This window comes from Lucilia sericata, unplaced genomic scaffold, assembly GCF_015586225.1.
Source record: "Lucilia sericata isolate MDLA Ls3-8-SP2 unplaced genomic scaffold, ASM1558622v1 Contig003733F_arrow, whole genome shotgun sequence".
NCBI classification, from domain to species: Eukaryota; Metazoa; Arthropoda; class Insecta; order Diptera; family Calliphoridae; genus Lucilia; species Lucilia sericata.
The window spans coordinates 2844-17156 of NW_023997008.1; the positions used below are offsets into that span (position 1 = coordinate 2844).

At 33.3% G+C, this 14313-nt stretch overlaps 1 protein-coding gene and 1 pseudogene across 1 annotated transcript; both read right to left on the reverse strand.

The window, feature by feature from the left end:
• Nucleotides 1-1109: 1109 nt before the first annotated feature.
• LOC119614949 lies at nucleotides 1110-3603 on the reverse strand (annotated as a pseudogene).
• Nucleotides 3604-4184: 581 nt separating this feature from the next.
• On the reverse strand, nucleotides 4185-6668 carry LOC119614950 (arylphorin subunit C223-like). Its single transcript, XM_037971038.1, has 2 exons — nucleotides 6405-6668; nucleotides 4185-6336 (listed from the first exon to the last, which is right to left on the reverse strand). The coding sequence occupies exons 1-2, from the start codon at nucleotides 6591-6593 to the stop codon at nucleotides 4231-4233; spliced, it is 2295 nt and encodes a 764-aa protein (XP_037826966.1). The 5' UTR covers nucleotides 6594-6668; the 3' UTR covers nucleotides 4185-4230.
• Between the last annotated feature and the right edge of the window lie 7645 nt (nucleotides 6669-14313).

Here is a 14313-nt window from a genome sequence, read left to right on the forward strand (position 1 = left end):
TTTCGAATTTATTTTCAGTTATCCAAAGTATTGGTGACCCAAAACTAACCAAAAGAAATTGTACTACTTAACGATCTACGTTATATAAAGTTCAACAATATAAAGTAAAACAAGCAATTGTTATCTTATATACCCACCATCAAACCGTATGCCGTAAGATGAATGCTCCCCTATAAACGTTGGGATGATATTTGGAATATGTCAATTATTAACTATTAATGAACAAAATATTAATTTTTAAAAACAAAATATTTTTTTACAATTTTTAAACTGTAAACATATATGGGCGGTAGGGGCAATTATGGACCGATTGTCGTAAATTTTTTCGGTTCGGTTATAACACTTATTTGTTTCGAATTTCATCACTATTCGGTATATTCTGCCATGAGCGAAAAGTAATTTTCTGTAGTAGACCTTATATGGGGTCAATTATGGACTGATTCTCATAAAGTTCTTTCGAGGTATGAAGATCTACGTTCCTATAAAAGTTGTTTATGTCGAATTTCATAACTGTACTAGCATTTTTAAGCCAGCAATGATCGTTAAAGTATGTTTCTGAAGAGGACCTTTTGTAGGGGTAAAGTTAATTATGGATCGACCCTCATAATTTTCTGATGGGGACATATATGGGGGTATAATCAATTATGGGCCGATCCTCATGAAATTTGATATAGAGGTTTTGGGTCATATAAAACATATTTATGCAGAATTTTCATCGCTTCTCTCGTGTTTTCAACAGACAGAAAGATGGACGGACAAACGTGGCTAGATATTCTTAGAATTTATAAGGACCCAGAATGTATGTATATACACTTGTGGACCTATGACCATTATTTCGATGTGCTACAAACATAATGACAAAATCAATATACCCCTAACTTGTTTGATGGTGGGTATAAAAATAAAACACATGTTCATATTTTTTTAATATATGTAATACCGGTAAATTCTAAATTATCGCCATTAAACAAATAAAATATCTGAAAATAAAACATTTTAAATAAAAAACAGTAAAATTTGTGTTAATTAATTATATTTTCTTTATTTTAATATTTTCAATATATTAATTATCACAATCTTATCTATACACGTCTAAAAATACACTTTTACACTAGAAAAAATCTAATGGAAGTATTGGTAGTCGAAGTGACCGAATTTTTCGTATTTGTGTTCAAAGTACTTGGCGAAGGTGTCCTTGTGGTAGATCTTAACATCCTTGAAGTACATGTTGGGTACGAAGAATTCGTATTCGTCGATCTCACGGTCGAAGGGATAGCCGAAAGGCATTTCATCGACGTAACGAACACCAGAGCCAATACCACAAGAGTATTTGTAGTCGAAGGTGGAGAATTGTTCGTATTCGGCGGTGAAGGGAGTGACGTAGAAGAAGAATTGCATGGGCATACCCTTGACCCAACCGTGGGGCAAGACCAAACGATCGGGGAAAGCACAGTGGGGTTCGCTAATGTCCAAGGGGAATTCGTATTTGCCTTCGAAAGCAAGCATGACGTATTTGTACAATTCAGTGTAGGAAGTGCGGTCTTCTGAGGTCCAGTAGAAGTCCTTAGAGTAGCGCTTGAATTCGTTGACACCAGACTTGAGAGTGTAGACGAAGCTGTCGAGTTCCATGAAGTTTTCACGGTTTTCAGTCAAGGAGATAACACGGCCGAATTCGTCGTATTTAGGAGCCAAGTAGGTACGGATAACAACCTTTTGTTCCTTGTCGGATTCAATAATGAAATCGAAGTCGAAAGGTTTGTGATTAAGGCGCATTTGACGGGCCAACAAAGTCTTATCCCAAACGAATTTACCATCGACGAAAGTCATCTTATCGTTCAACAAGTTGGTGACATCAAAGTCGACCAAATCGAAGAAGGTAACCAATTCACTGACCTTAACGTCCTTGATGGTGACACCAGGGAACAACAATTCTTCGTGAGTGTAGGGTTTGACATAGTAGAAGAATTGGTAGTAGACGGAAGCGATCTTCTTGTAGAACATGTAGAACAAAGGATCACGCATCATGGTTTCGTAGTTCAAGAATACATGAGGGTAACTTCGAAATCGTGTTGGTCAACATCACCGAAGTACATATGGGCGAACATGTACCAGTATTTGAAGAAGTATTCATCGAAAGTGTCAACATTGCCTTGCATGATGCTGCCAATGTATTCAATGGATTCGGGTTTGCGCAAATCAATGGTCTTGCCTTCGTAGGTGACATAGACACCCTTGGTGATGATTTCATCCAAACGGTTGAAGAAGTCCATAACCTTGTAGTAGTAGTCGAATTTGCCGTAGCTTTCAACTTCGTAGTAGTTCTTGCGGTAAGAGTAACCAACACCATTGTAGTAAACCAATTGAGGGTTGTAACCGTATTCGATGGTGTTGAAGTAGGAGAATTCGGGAATTTCACCAAAACCGTGAGACAAACGTTCCATGTAGTAACGGGACAAAAGTTGACGAACATTGTACAAACCAGTATTCACCACGACGATCCTTGTTCAAACCGTAGGTCTTGCCATCCAAGAAGAAAGCATAGTCCATGTTGAGGTAGTACCAGTAGGCGTTGAAGCCAACATCTTCAGTGAAGTAAGACAAAGCAGATTCCTTGTTGAATAATTCAATGTCACGGGTGTAGTCAACAGGCATGAAGAACATTTTGGTGCCTTCAAAGATTTCCAAGTATTTAGAGTCCTTGTAGTATTCTTCGAAGTTTTCACGCAACATGAAGTGTTCCTCGGAGTACCAGTGTTCGCCCAAACCCATCATCTTGTACCATTGCCACATCTTAAAGTCCTTGGTGTAGTAATAGTAGTAGTGGTTGTCGTGGTTCTTGTAGAAGGTAGCGTAATCCTTGTAGAGGATATCCTTGTATTCCTTTTCGTACATGATGTATTTGCTCCAGACATCGTAATCGAATTTCTCAGCTTCGTAAACGAATTTGCTGTTGAAGAAGTATTGAGGGAAGATTTCGTAGATGGAAGGCAAGATCAAGCCATGGAAATCATCACGGTGGATGACGGCCAAAGTCAAAGCATAGACAAACATGCCTTCGTTGCAGTGCATACGAGCCCAGGCAACGTTGCGTTGGAAGACTTCCCAGTTCTTGGCATAGTAGAAGAATTCAAACAAACCATAAGCTTGCTTAAGGTGGGTCTTTACCAAGGCACCAAAGAATTCACCTTTGGGTAAGAGAGCATCGTGCTTGTAGGCTTCGTAGAATTTCTCCATATAAATGTCGAAGTGCTGGAATTTGTTATGAAACATGGTTAGAAATTAATTTGATTTTGATAAGGCATAAAAAAGGAAACTTACAGTGTAGTCAGCCTTGTCAAAGTCGAATGTCTTGCCCATCTTGATCCATTCTTCGAACATCAAGGGATCCTCAACACGGTAAACAATTTCGAAAAGGAACTTTTGTTTAGCCAAGAATTCCTTATCGGCAACTTTAACTTCATGCTTAGAGATGCTGCTGGCAGCAACCAAGCCAACTATGGCCAATAAAACAATGGCGATTTTCATTTTTCGATTTTAAACCAAACTGTCCACGGATTAGAGTTTGATGCAACGATCACTTCCAATACCAAAAGACTGCTGATGTTTTCGACATCGACAGCCGTTTTTATACAAATGGATCTGTGTATTTCTAGAACTAGGTTATCAGTTTAATGTTTATTGTTATGTTTTTATGTTGCACTTGTTTCGGTCTGACTAAACATAAAAGGTGATAAGAACGCATTAGTTTTTTTTAACTAATCTTTTGCATGTGTTTTCATAATTGCAGTCTAGAGAATTTTATAAGACATCTGGAAGATAATAATATGCTAATTCTTAATTATGTATTTTCCTTTTCTTATTTGTGTATATAAAAGTTCAGTATTTTAACAGATTGATTCTTGAGGATAACTCAAATAATTAACAAAATGCTCTTTGACATTTATACTTGAAATCCAGTAGATACAAAGTAATGATGACAGATATTGAACTATTTCGAGATACAATTTATAGGTCGATTTATATGTTCTTATTTCTTAATTTCGAGAAATTCATCCGAACTGTTCCAAAATTAGAGCAAAACAACTCTGGCCCGCCAGATGTAAAAACAGTATAAGATTAATACATTTTTTTATTAACTTATTAATAATGAATCAAAAATAGGTTTAATTATTATTTTTTTGCAATACTTTCTGAAAACCAAAACTTCTTAATATAATCCAAATTACTTGTTTAAAGATATTCATAATCGAACTGCCCAAAATGCTCGTATTTGTGCTCAAGGTATTTTTCGAAAGTGTCTTTATGGCCGATCTTGACATCCTTGAACAGCATGTTGGGTACGAAAAATTCATACTCGATTATATCCCGATCGAAAGGATAGCCGAATGCAATTTCAGCGTTGTAGGGAATACCAGAACCAATGCCGCAAGAATAAGCGTAGTCAAAGGTGGAATTGTTATCGTATTTGGCTTTAAAGGGAGTGATGAAGAAGAATAATTGCATAGGCATACCTTGGGGCCAACCACGAGGCAATAGTAAACGATCTGGAAAGGCACATTGAGGTTTAGTTAAGTTTGTGGGAAATTCATATTTGCCTTCAATGGCCAGCATTAGAAGCTTGTACAATTCGGTGTAGGATATGCGATCCTTAGTGGTCCAGGAAAAATCATCAGATTTTCGTGTGAATATATTATTACCAGCTTTAAGAGTATAGAAAAAGCTATCGATTTCCATGAAATTTTCACGATTTTTAGGCAAGGTGATAACACGACCAAATTGATCATATTTGGGACCCAAGAATGTACGTACTACGGCCTTGTGAGTTTTGTCCGATTCCACGCTAAATACAAATTCAAAAGGTTTGTGATTGAGACGCATTTGACGAGCCAACAAGGTCTTATCCCAAATCATTTGATCATCAACGAAGTTAACCTTGTCGTTTATTAAGTTGCTGACATCAAAGTCTACCAAATCGAAATAGGTCACCAATTCACTGACCTCAACATCTTTGATTATCACATTAGGGAACAATAATTCGTCGTGTGTATAGGGCTCAATATTGCTCCTGAAGCCGTAAAAGACGGAAGCGATTTTCTTGTGGAAGCTATAGAACATAGGATCACGCATCATGGTTTCGTAATTTAAAAACGCATTTGGCAGAACTTCGTAATCATCAGAGTTGCTCTTAGCGAAATACATGTGGGTATACTGGTACCAGTATTGAAAGCTGTATTTGTCGAAGGTATCAACATTGCCCTGCTTAGTATTGCCCTTAAATACAGTGTTTACGGGCTTAAGCAAATCAATCGTTTCGCCGGCATAAGTTTCAAAGAAACTCTTGCTAATGATATCCTCCAATCGATCAAACATGCCCAAACGACTTTGATAGTAATCGGTGTGGCCAAATTGTTCGGGATCATAGTAGAATTTGCGTTTCGTATAACTAATACCATTGTACGAAATCAAATGTGAATCATAATCACTATCCGAGCTGTCTAAAAAGGAAAAATCCAAAATTTCTTCCAGACCATGAGACATACGTTCCATGCGATAACGACGTAAAATTTGTTCCAAATTATATAGCCAGAATTGATCACGATGATAGTTATGCTTGCCATCCAAGGCGAGATTAAGATTAAGATAATACCAGTAGGCATTTAAGCCCACATCTTCAGTTATGTAAGATAAAGTGGATTCCAAATTGTTAAGCTCAATATTACGCGTATAGTCTACAGGCATGAAGAACATGTGGGTGCTGTCGTAGATTTCAAAGAATTTGGGATCCTCATAGAACTCTGGCCAGTTTTCGCGCATTATAAAGTATTCCTCAGAGTACCAGTGTTCACCCAAACCCATCATTTTCCACCATTGCCACAACTTCCAATCTGTAGTGTAGCGATAGTAGAAATGTCTATCGTACGGCTTATAGACTTTAGCATAATCTTCGTAGAGTATATCCTTGTATTGCTTTTCATACATGATGTATTGGGACCAGGTTTCATAATCAAATTTCTCGGCTGCATAAATGAATTTGCTGTTAAAGAAGTTTTGGGGAAAGATTTCGTAAATTGAAGGCAACAGCAAACCCTTTAAATCATCGCGATGCAGAAGCACTAAGTTTAAAGCATAAACAAAAGTGGCTTCATTGCTAAACATACGAGCCCAGGCAACATTTCGTTGAAAGAGTTCCCATGTTTTGACATAGTAGAAGAAACCAAACAGACCATAGGCCTGTTGGATGTGACTTTCTGTTAGAGCGCCAAAGTATTCACCCTTAGGCAGTGTGGCACCAAATTTCAAGGCTTTGCAATATTTCTCCATATAGTGAGGTATACGCTTTAATTTGAACGATATTTTTTTTTAGCTTTAGATAAGTTATTGAAGTTATGTTATGTGCAACTTACTGTGTATTCAGATCTATCAAAGTTAAACGTCTTGCCAAGTTTGATCCATTCCTCAAACATCAAGGGTTCCTCAACACGATAAACTATTTCCAAAAGAAACTTTTGTTTATTTAAAAATTTTTGATTAGAGTTGCTGCTGCTGCCATTTACTAGACCAGCAATGGCCAGTAAAATTATAGCAATTTTCATGATTTATGGTTAACTTTCGGTTAGAAAGTTTTATCTTCAAAGAAAAATATGATACAGCGATCATATGCAATAATTAAAAACTGTTTGGTCTAGAGGAGTTTTAGCCGCTTTTATACATTACTTTGTTTGCTAAAGTTCTGAAATTTTCGGATAAATATGTATGCAATTTATTGGAGGGTATTGTTTATTCAAATATTACTGAATTTTATCTGTATTTGCTCTACGGATCTTCGGGTTGTTGACTTTTTTATCTAATCATCGCACAGTGTTTGGAGTAAAAGTAAACTTCTGACATATCTTTAGATTTTGATATATTGTTAAATAATCTTTATTAATCTTAAATTATTTTAAGTTAATTTGTTAATATTTTTTCTCTCTTTCTAGGTAAGTAAAATGATTCTCAAACTTATTCACCTTTTTGGTAAGATTTCTGAAAAAATAATTTAAACATAAATTTCGTTACACTGTTTAGTTTAAATATTTGATAAGAAATTTTGAACAAAAAAAGTGTAAATAATATTTTTTATAAAACAAACATCTGGCAGAAATTGTGTTTTTTTCTTAAGTCATATTTACTTTCGTCACCAGTATATTAATATTAAAATAATATAAATTTTCAGCCAGACTAATTTTTCAGTGATAATATTAATTAAAAAAGTCAAATGTTAATATATATTATTTATTTAAAATGTTTGTTGTTAAGCTTTAATACAAAATTTTACTGATAATTTTTTTTTTATAATTTTAAAAACAAAACATTAAATATATTATTATAACATTTGATTACAAATCACAAAATATGTACAAGGAAGTTTATAATTTTTTAAATAAATCAATATAATGAAATAATTTAAAATATAATAAATAAATCAAACAATTTGAGCAGCATCTAGGGGTATTAGAGTGGGGCAGGTTAATACTTTTTTATAAGCAGCAAATAAACTTAGTAATCGCGTGTTTAAGATTAACCAAACAAGATTGTTCAGTTGTGTTAACAAAATACTTATTTAAACAAATATTTATTATTTATTTAAAATTAAAATTTTTAAACGTAATTAAAAAGAATGTCATTACTTTTTTCTGTGTTATAATTTAAGTGTTTAAAACAAAAAAAAAAAAAAAAAAAAAGATACATGAAGTGTATATCTTAAGATTACGCATATTCTGCGCGTATTTGGCCAAAGTTCTCTTTAAACGAATCTGTTGCATTCGGTACAAGTTATATGGGATTTCAGCAAGAGATCACAGAGAAGAGAGCATTAATTGATTGAATGAAGTCGTATTCGAACGGGGGCAAGTATGGATAGATAGATAGATAGAAAGATAGATAGATAGATAGATAGATAGATAGATAGTTAGTTAGTTAGTTAGTTAGTTAGTTAGTTAGTTAGTTAGTTAGTTAGTTAGTTAGTTAGTTAGTTAGTTAGTTAGTTAGTTAGTTAGTTAGTTAGTTAGTTAGTAGTTAGTTAGTTAGTTAGTTAGTTAGTTAGTTAGTTAGTAGTTAGTTAGTTAGTTAGTTAGTTAGTTAGTTAGTTAGTTAGTTAGTAGTTAGTTAGTTAGTTAGTTAGTTAGTTAGTTAGTTAGTTAGTTAGTTAGTTAGTTAGTTAGTTAGTTAGTTAGTTAGTTAGTTAGTTAGTTAGTTAGTTAGTTAGTTAGTTAGTTAGTTAGTTAGTTAGTTAGTTAGTTAGTTAGTTAGTTAGTTAGTTAGTTAGTTAGTTAGTTAGTTAGTTAGTTAGTTAGTTAGTTAGTTAGTTAGTTAGTTAGTTAGTTAGTTAGTTAGTTAGTTAGTTAGTTAGTTAGTTAGTTAGTTAGTTAGTTAGTTAGTTAGTTAGTTAGTAGTTAGTTAGTTAGTTAGTTAGTTAGTTAGTTAGTTAGTAGTTAGTTAGTTAGTTAGTAGTTAGTTAGTTAGTTAGTTAGTAGTTAGTTAGTTAGTTAGTTAGTTAGTTAGTTAGTTAGTTAGTTAGTTAGTTAGTTAGTTAGTTAGTTAGTTAGTTAGTTAGTTAGTTAGTTAGTTAGTTAGTTAGTTAGTTAGTTAGTTAGTTAGTTAGTTAGTTAGTTAGTTAGTTAGTTAGTTAGTTAGTAGTTAGTTAGTTAGTTAGTTAGTTAGTTAGTTAGTTAGTTAGTTAGTAGTTAGTTAGTTAGTTAGTTAGTTAGTTAGTAGTTAGTTAGTTAGTAGTTAGTTAGTTAGTTAGTTAGTTAGTTAGTTAGTTAGTTAGTTAGTTAGTAGTTAGTTAGTTAGTTAGTTAGTTAGTTAGTTAGTTAGTTAGTTAGTTAGTTAGTTAGTTAGTTAGTTAGTTTGAAATAATCCTATGACTCGTTCGGACCTGTTGTGTGCTCGCTGTAAATTCAGCTGGTCATATAAATAACAAAAGAGGGTAGGCCCTTAGCTCCATGTTTAGGTTGGTTGGGCGGTCTCTTACGCTTCAAATTATTGTAATGGATTTATTTTTTTTCGCAAATTCGGTGCAAAATTGTTTTTCTTTTATAGAGTTCAAGTTGAACTTTGGACATGCAGTATCTTCACAAGAAGAAGACCAAGCCTCACAACCATCGGCAATTCGATTTAAACTTTTGTCAAATTTGAATCGACAGTTCTTGAGTTTATCTATTACGAACACACAATAATATTGATATCAAAATTGTTATCGGCAATTGGATTTAAACTTTTGTCAAATTTGAATCAATAGTTCTTGAGTTTATCTATTACCAACACACATTAATTATATTGATATCAAAATTTTTATGTAGGATATCACTGATTTCTGTATGCCTGACTCCCTATTCTTAAGAAATATACAAACAACTCTTTTCAAACACTTAAAACACCTTAATAAATAAAAAAAGTTTTTTTTTAACACCACTCCACACTTTTTTACCTTTTATAGGTGCTTTTCAGATTCTGTCTAGTACTTCTAATACTTCTACCCCAGATTATCTTACTTCCGTTAGGTCTTTGACCATTTCAATTGTCCGCTTTGCTTCTTTCGCTCATTTTCTTTATAGACTAAAATACTAAACTCATTAAAAACTTTTTATACTGTATTTTAATACTTTTGCTTTAGGTGAAAAAAATACATGCATTTTTAAATCAAATTAATAATTTTCACTGAAAATGCAAAAGAGATTGAAAAAAAACAACTAGAATATTTATAATAAATTCCATAATAAAGTTATGCAGCTCAATTAAAAACAATAAGATTTAAATCATAAAAGTAAAGAACAATTTATAAACACACTCGATTTGATTTGCATAAAATCCTAAAGCATTTAAAATTTATTAAAGGAAGAGGTTAGGAGACAATTGAGAAAATATGGAAGGAAAAATATGTTAGAAAAACAGTTTGATTTCATTATATTTTTTAGTTAATCGGTGGAAGGAAAGTGTTTTTAAGAAAATATAATTACAGGCAGGCTAAAAAGGAACTCGGTAATGGCTCGTACTTACATAACCACTTATTTTTTAGTGACTAGTACCTACCGTCTGCATAATCTTTAAGTACACCTATAATGACTTATATTTATATAATTAGATACGAAAGAACTTTAATTTGAGTTTTGCTAGTTTAGCTCTAGTTCAGTTCTACTTCGGTTCTAGTTCAGTTCTAGTACAGTTCCAGTTCAGTTCTAGTTCAGTTCTAGTTCAGTTCTAGTTCAGTTCTAGTTCAGTTCTAGTTCAGTTCTAGTTCAGTTCTAGTTCTAGTTCAGTTCTAGTTCAGTTCCAATTCAGTTCTAGTTCAGTTCTAGTTCAGTTCTAGTTCAGTTCTAGTTCAGTTCTAGTTCAGTTCTAGTTCAGTTCTAGTTCAGTTCTAGTTCAGTTCTAGTTCAGTTCTAGTTCAGTTCTAGTTCAGTTCTAGTTCAGTTCTAGTTCAGTTCTAGTTCAGTTCTAGTTCAGTTCTAGTTCAGTTCTAGTTCAGTTCTAGTTCAGTTCTAGTTCAGTTCTAGTTCAGTTCTAGTTCAGTTCTAGTTCAGTTCTAGTTCAGTTCTAGTTCAGTTTTAGTTCAGTTCTAGTTCGGTTCTAGTTCAGTTATAGTTCAGTTCTAGTTCAGTTCTAGTTCAGTTCTAGTTCAGTTTCAGTTCTATTTCAGTTCTAGTTCAGTTCTAGTTCAGTTCTAGTTCAGTTCTAGTTCAGTTCTAGTTCAGTTCAGTTCTAGTTCAGTTCTAGTTCAGTTCTAGTTTAGTTCAGTTCAGTTCTAGTTCAGTTCTAGTTCAGTTCTAGTTCAGTTCTAGTTCAGTTCTAGTTCAGTTCTAGTTCAGTTCTAGTTCAGTTCTAGTTCAGTTCTAGTTCAGTTCTAGTTCAGTTCTAGTTCTGTTCTAGTTCAGTTCTAGTTCAGTTCTAGTTCAGTTCTAGTTCAGTTCTAGTTCAGTTCTAGTTCAGTTCTAGTTCAGTTCTAGTTCAGTTCTAGTTCAGTTCTAGTTCAGTTCTAGTTCAGTTCTAGTTCAGTTTCTAGTTCAGTTCTAGTTCAGTTCTAGTTCAGTTCTAGTTCAGTTCTAGTTCAGTTCTAGTTCAGTTCTAGTTCAGTTCTAGTTCAGTTCTAGTTCAGTTCTAGTTCAGTTCTAGTTCAGTTCTAGTTCAGTTCTAGTTCAGTTCTAGTTCAGTTCTAGTTCAGTTCTAGTTCAGTTCTAGTTCAGTTCTAGTTCAGTTCTAGTTCAGTTCTAGTTCAGTTCTAGTTCAGTTCTAGTTCAGTTCTAGTTCAGTTCTAGTTCAGTTCTAGTTAGTTCTAGTTCAGTTCTAGTTCAGTTCTAATTCAGTTCAGTTCTAGTTCAGTTCTAGTTCAGTTCTAGTTCAGTTCTAGTTCAGTTCTAGTTCTAGTTCAGTTCAGTTCTAGTTCAGTTCTAGTTCAGTTCTAGTTCAGTTCTAGTTCAGTTCTAGTTCAGTTCTAGTTTAGTTCTAGTTCAGTTCTAGTTCAGTTCTAATTCAGTTCAGTTCTAGTTCAGTTCTAGTTCAGTTCTAGTTCAGTTCTAGTTCAGTTCTAGTTCTAGTTCAGTTCAGTTCTAGTTCAGTTCTAGTTCAGTTCTAGTTCAGTTCTAGTTCAGTTCTAGTTCAGTTCTAGTTCAGTTCTAGTTCAGTTCTAGTTCAGTTCTAGTTCAGTTCTAGTTCAGTTCTAGTTCTGTTCTAGTTTGTTCTAGTTCAGTTCTAGTTCAGTTCTAGTTCAGTTCTAGTTCAGTTCTAGTTCAGTTCTAGTTCAGTTCTAGTTCAGTTCTAGTTCAGTTCTAGTTCAGTTCTAGTTCAGTTCTAGTTCAGTTCTAGTTCAGTTCTAGTTCAGTTCTAGTTCAGTTCTAGTTCAGTTCTAGTTCAGTTCTAGTTCAGTTCTAGTTCAGTTCTAGTTCAGTTCTAGTTCAGTTCTAGTTCAGTTCTAGTTCAGTTCTAGTTCAGTTCTAGTTCAGTTCTAGTTCAGTTCTTTTTTTTTTTTTTTTTTTTTTTTTTTTTTCTTTCAGTTCTAGTTCAGTTCTAGTTCAGTTCTAGTTCAGTTCTAGTTCAGTTCTAGTTCAGTTCTAGTTCAGTTCTAGTTCAGTTCTAGTTCAGTTCTAGTTCAGTTCTAGTTCAGTTCTAGTTCAGTTCTAGTTCAGTTCTAGTTCAGTTCTAGTTCAGTTCTAGTTCAGTTCTAGTTCAGTTCTAGTTCAGTTCTAGTTCAGTTCTAGTTCAGTTCTAGTTCAGTTCTAGTTCAGTTCTAGTTCAGTTCTAGTTCAGTTCTAGTTCAGTTCTAGTTCAGTTCTAGTCCAGTTCTAGTTCAGTTCTAGTTCAGTTCTAGTTAAGTTCTTGTTCAGTTCTAGTTCAGTTCTAGTTCAGTTCTAGTTCAGTTCTAGTTCAGTTCTAGTTCAGTTCTAGTTCAGTTCTAGTTCAGTTCTAGTTCAGTTCTTGTTCAGTTCTAGTTCAGTTCTAGTTCAGTTCTAGTTTAGTTCTAGTTCAGTTCTAGTTCATTTCTAAGTCAATTTGAGTTCAGTTCTAGTTCAGTACTTGTTGTAGTTCAGCCCTTGTTTCCAAAATTCTCTTTATTATTCTGATCTTGCATTTTTCCATTTTTTTTTTTTTTTTGCTTTTCATTCCCTAAAATCTAAATTAAAAAGTTTTTTATTAACAAATTTCGTATATATTTGTTTTTTTCACATAAAACACAAACTTATCTAGACCAAAATAACAATAAAACGTAAGAATACTGCGTATTCTGCAAAAAGAAGACCAACTAACTCCTTCGCATAACAAGAAAACAAACAAACAAAGAAAATTTAGAAGAAAATCTTAAATTTATAGCTTTCAAATGTGGTTTTATGCATATTTACCCACAAACACACAGATAAATATTAAAACTTCGTCAAGAAGTAACATAAAACAATGAGGAAAATAAACATAAAATTTATAAGAAGAAAACAAGAAAATATTTCAAATCTTATAAGTGAATGAATGAAACATATTATGAGTTTGAGAGTACTATAATGTATAAGTTTGTAACAAATATAAAGAAACTCTCTATAATCATAGTACATACTATAAAAAGTACCTCTATAGTTAAAAAACATTAAAAATAACTAACAAATAGACTAATACTATCATTCCTGGTTTCCTCACAGTTATACTCTCTGTTACATGTAATCAGACTAAAAACGAATCCTTTAATTGCTAAAGCGTGAGATTGTTTTTCAGTTATTTGTATTTTTATGTATTTTTTTTTTTCTATTGCAAATGAGGAAATTATGAATGTTTTCCTTTTCTTCTATATTTATAATTTTATTAATTTTTAACAACTTAAACTATGCGCAAAGTTTACACCATTTCCAGAGTGGAAAATCTAGATTGAAATTCTATGAAAATTGTTTTAAATTAATTATTTCCAACACTCTATAAACCCTATATCCTTCATCGGACAGTCCTTGTAACAATCCAACAGTGATGACCAACAAAAGAACGTTTTAAAAGCTTTAATTGTATGAGTAATATCCTATGAAAATCCTTCAAAAGCTTATCTTAGAAATGGTGCAATTAAGCTTTTCTCCCTATTCCCATCTAAACTGACTACTTAAACTCTTAAAGCCATGTAATTGTCCATATATACACACACGCACACATTTATTTATGTATTATTTGTTTCAAGTAGCAGAATATTCAAAGGAAGTGGGGCATGTAGAGGTTTATTGTGCATGTAATTGTATGAATACTTGTTATAATGTTGTTTGCAGCAAAATAATTTTTTTAATTTATTACAAATTATGATGTTTATGAGCGCGCAAAACCAAAAGACGAGACTATATCAGACCAGACTTATAAACTAATAAGTACTTTCTCACATAAGTACACCCACGCATATACGATTTTATTTACGAACTATAACCGCTAGTTTGAGGAGGAGACAATGTATCCTTTTTAGGCTACATTTTTCATAGATTTCCAATTGCTTATTGCCTAGAAATGTGATGCCTAATTACTTAAACCTCAGAAACTTAAAGGACGTAATTACGAGTCTTGAGGGCCTACTGGCGACCCATCAACCTCCTCAAGTGTCTTGAGCATTTTGCTATCTAATCTATTTGATAAATTTATCCCGCTGCGAAATGACAGGCGAGTCTAGTCCGATGCATTCCACGAACTGAGAACTCTCTCAGATATAGGTCCTGCCAAACCTAAGGAACTGGTAACATCGCTTTACCCCAATCTGAACTAAAGTCTATCCAAGTAAACAAGCGAAACTACCATCGCTAATTTAGGGTCAAGTAATCAATACTATGG

Coding starts and splice junctions, on each gene's coding strand:
- LOC119614950 (XM_037971038.1), bottom strand. CDS start 6,593: ATGAAAATTGCTATAATTTTACTGGCCATTGCTGGTCTAGTAAATGGC. Junction 6,337..6,404: donor TTGATAGATCTGAATACACA/GTAAGTTGCACA, acceptor TTCAAATTAAAG/CGTATACCTCACTATATGGA.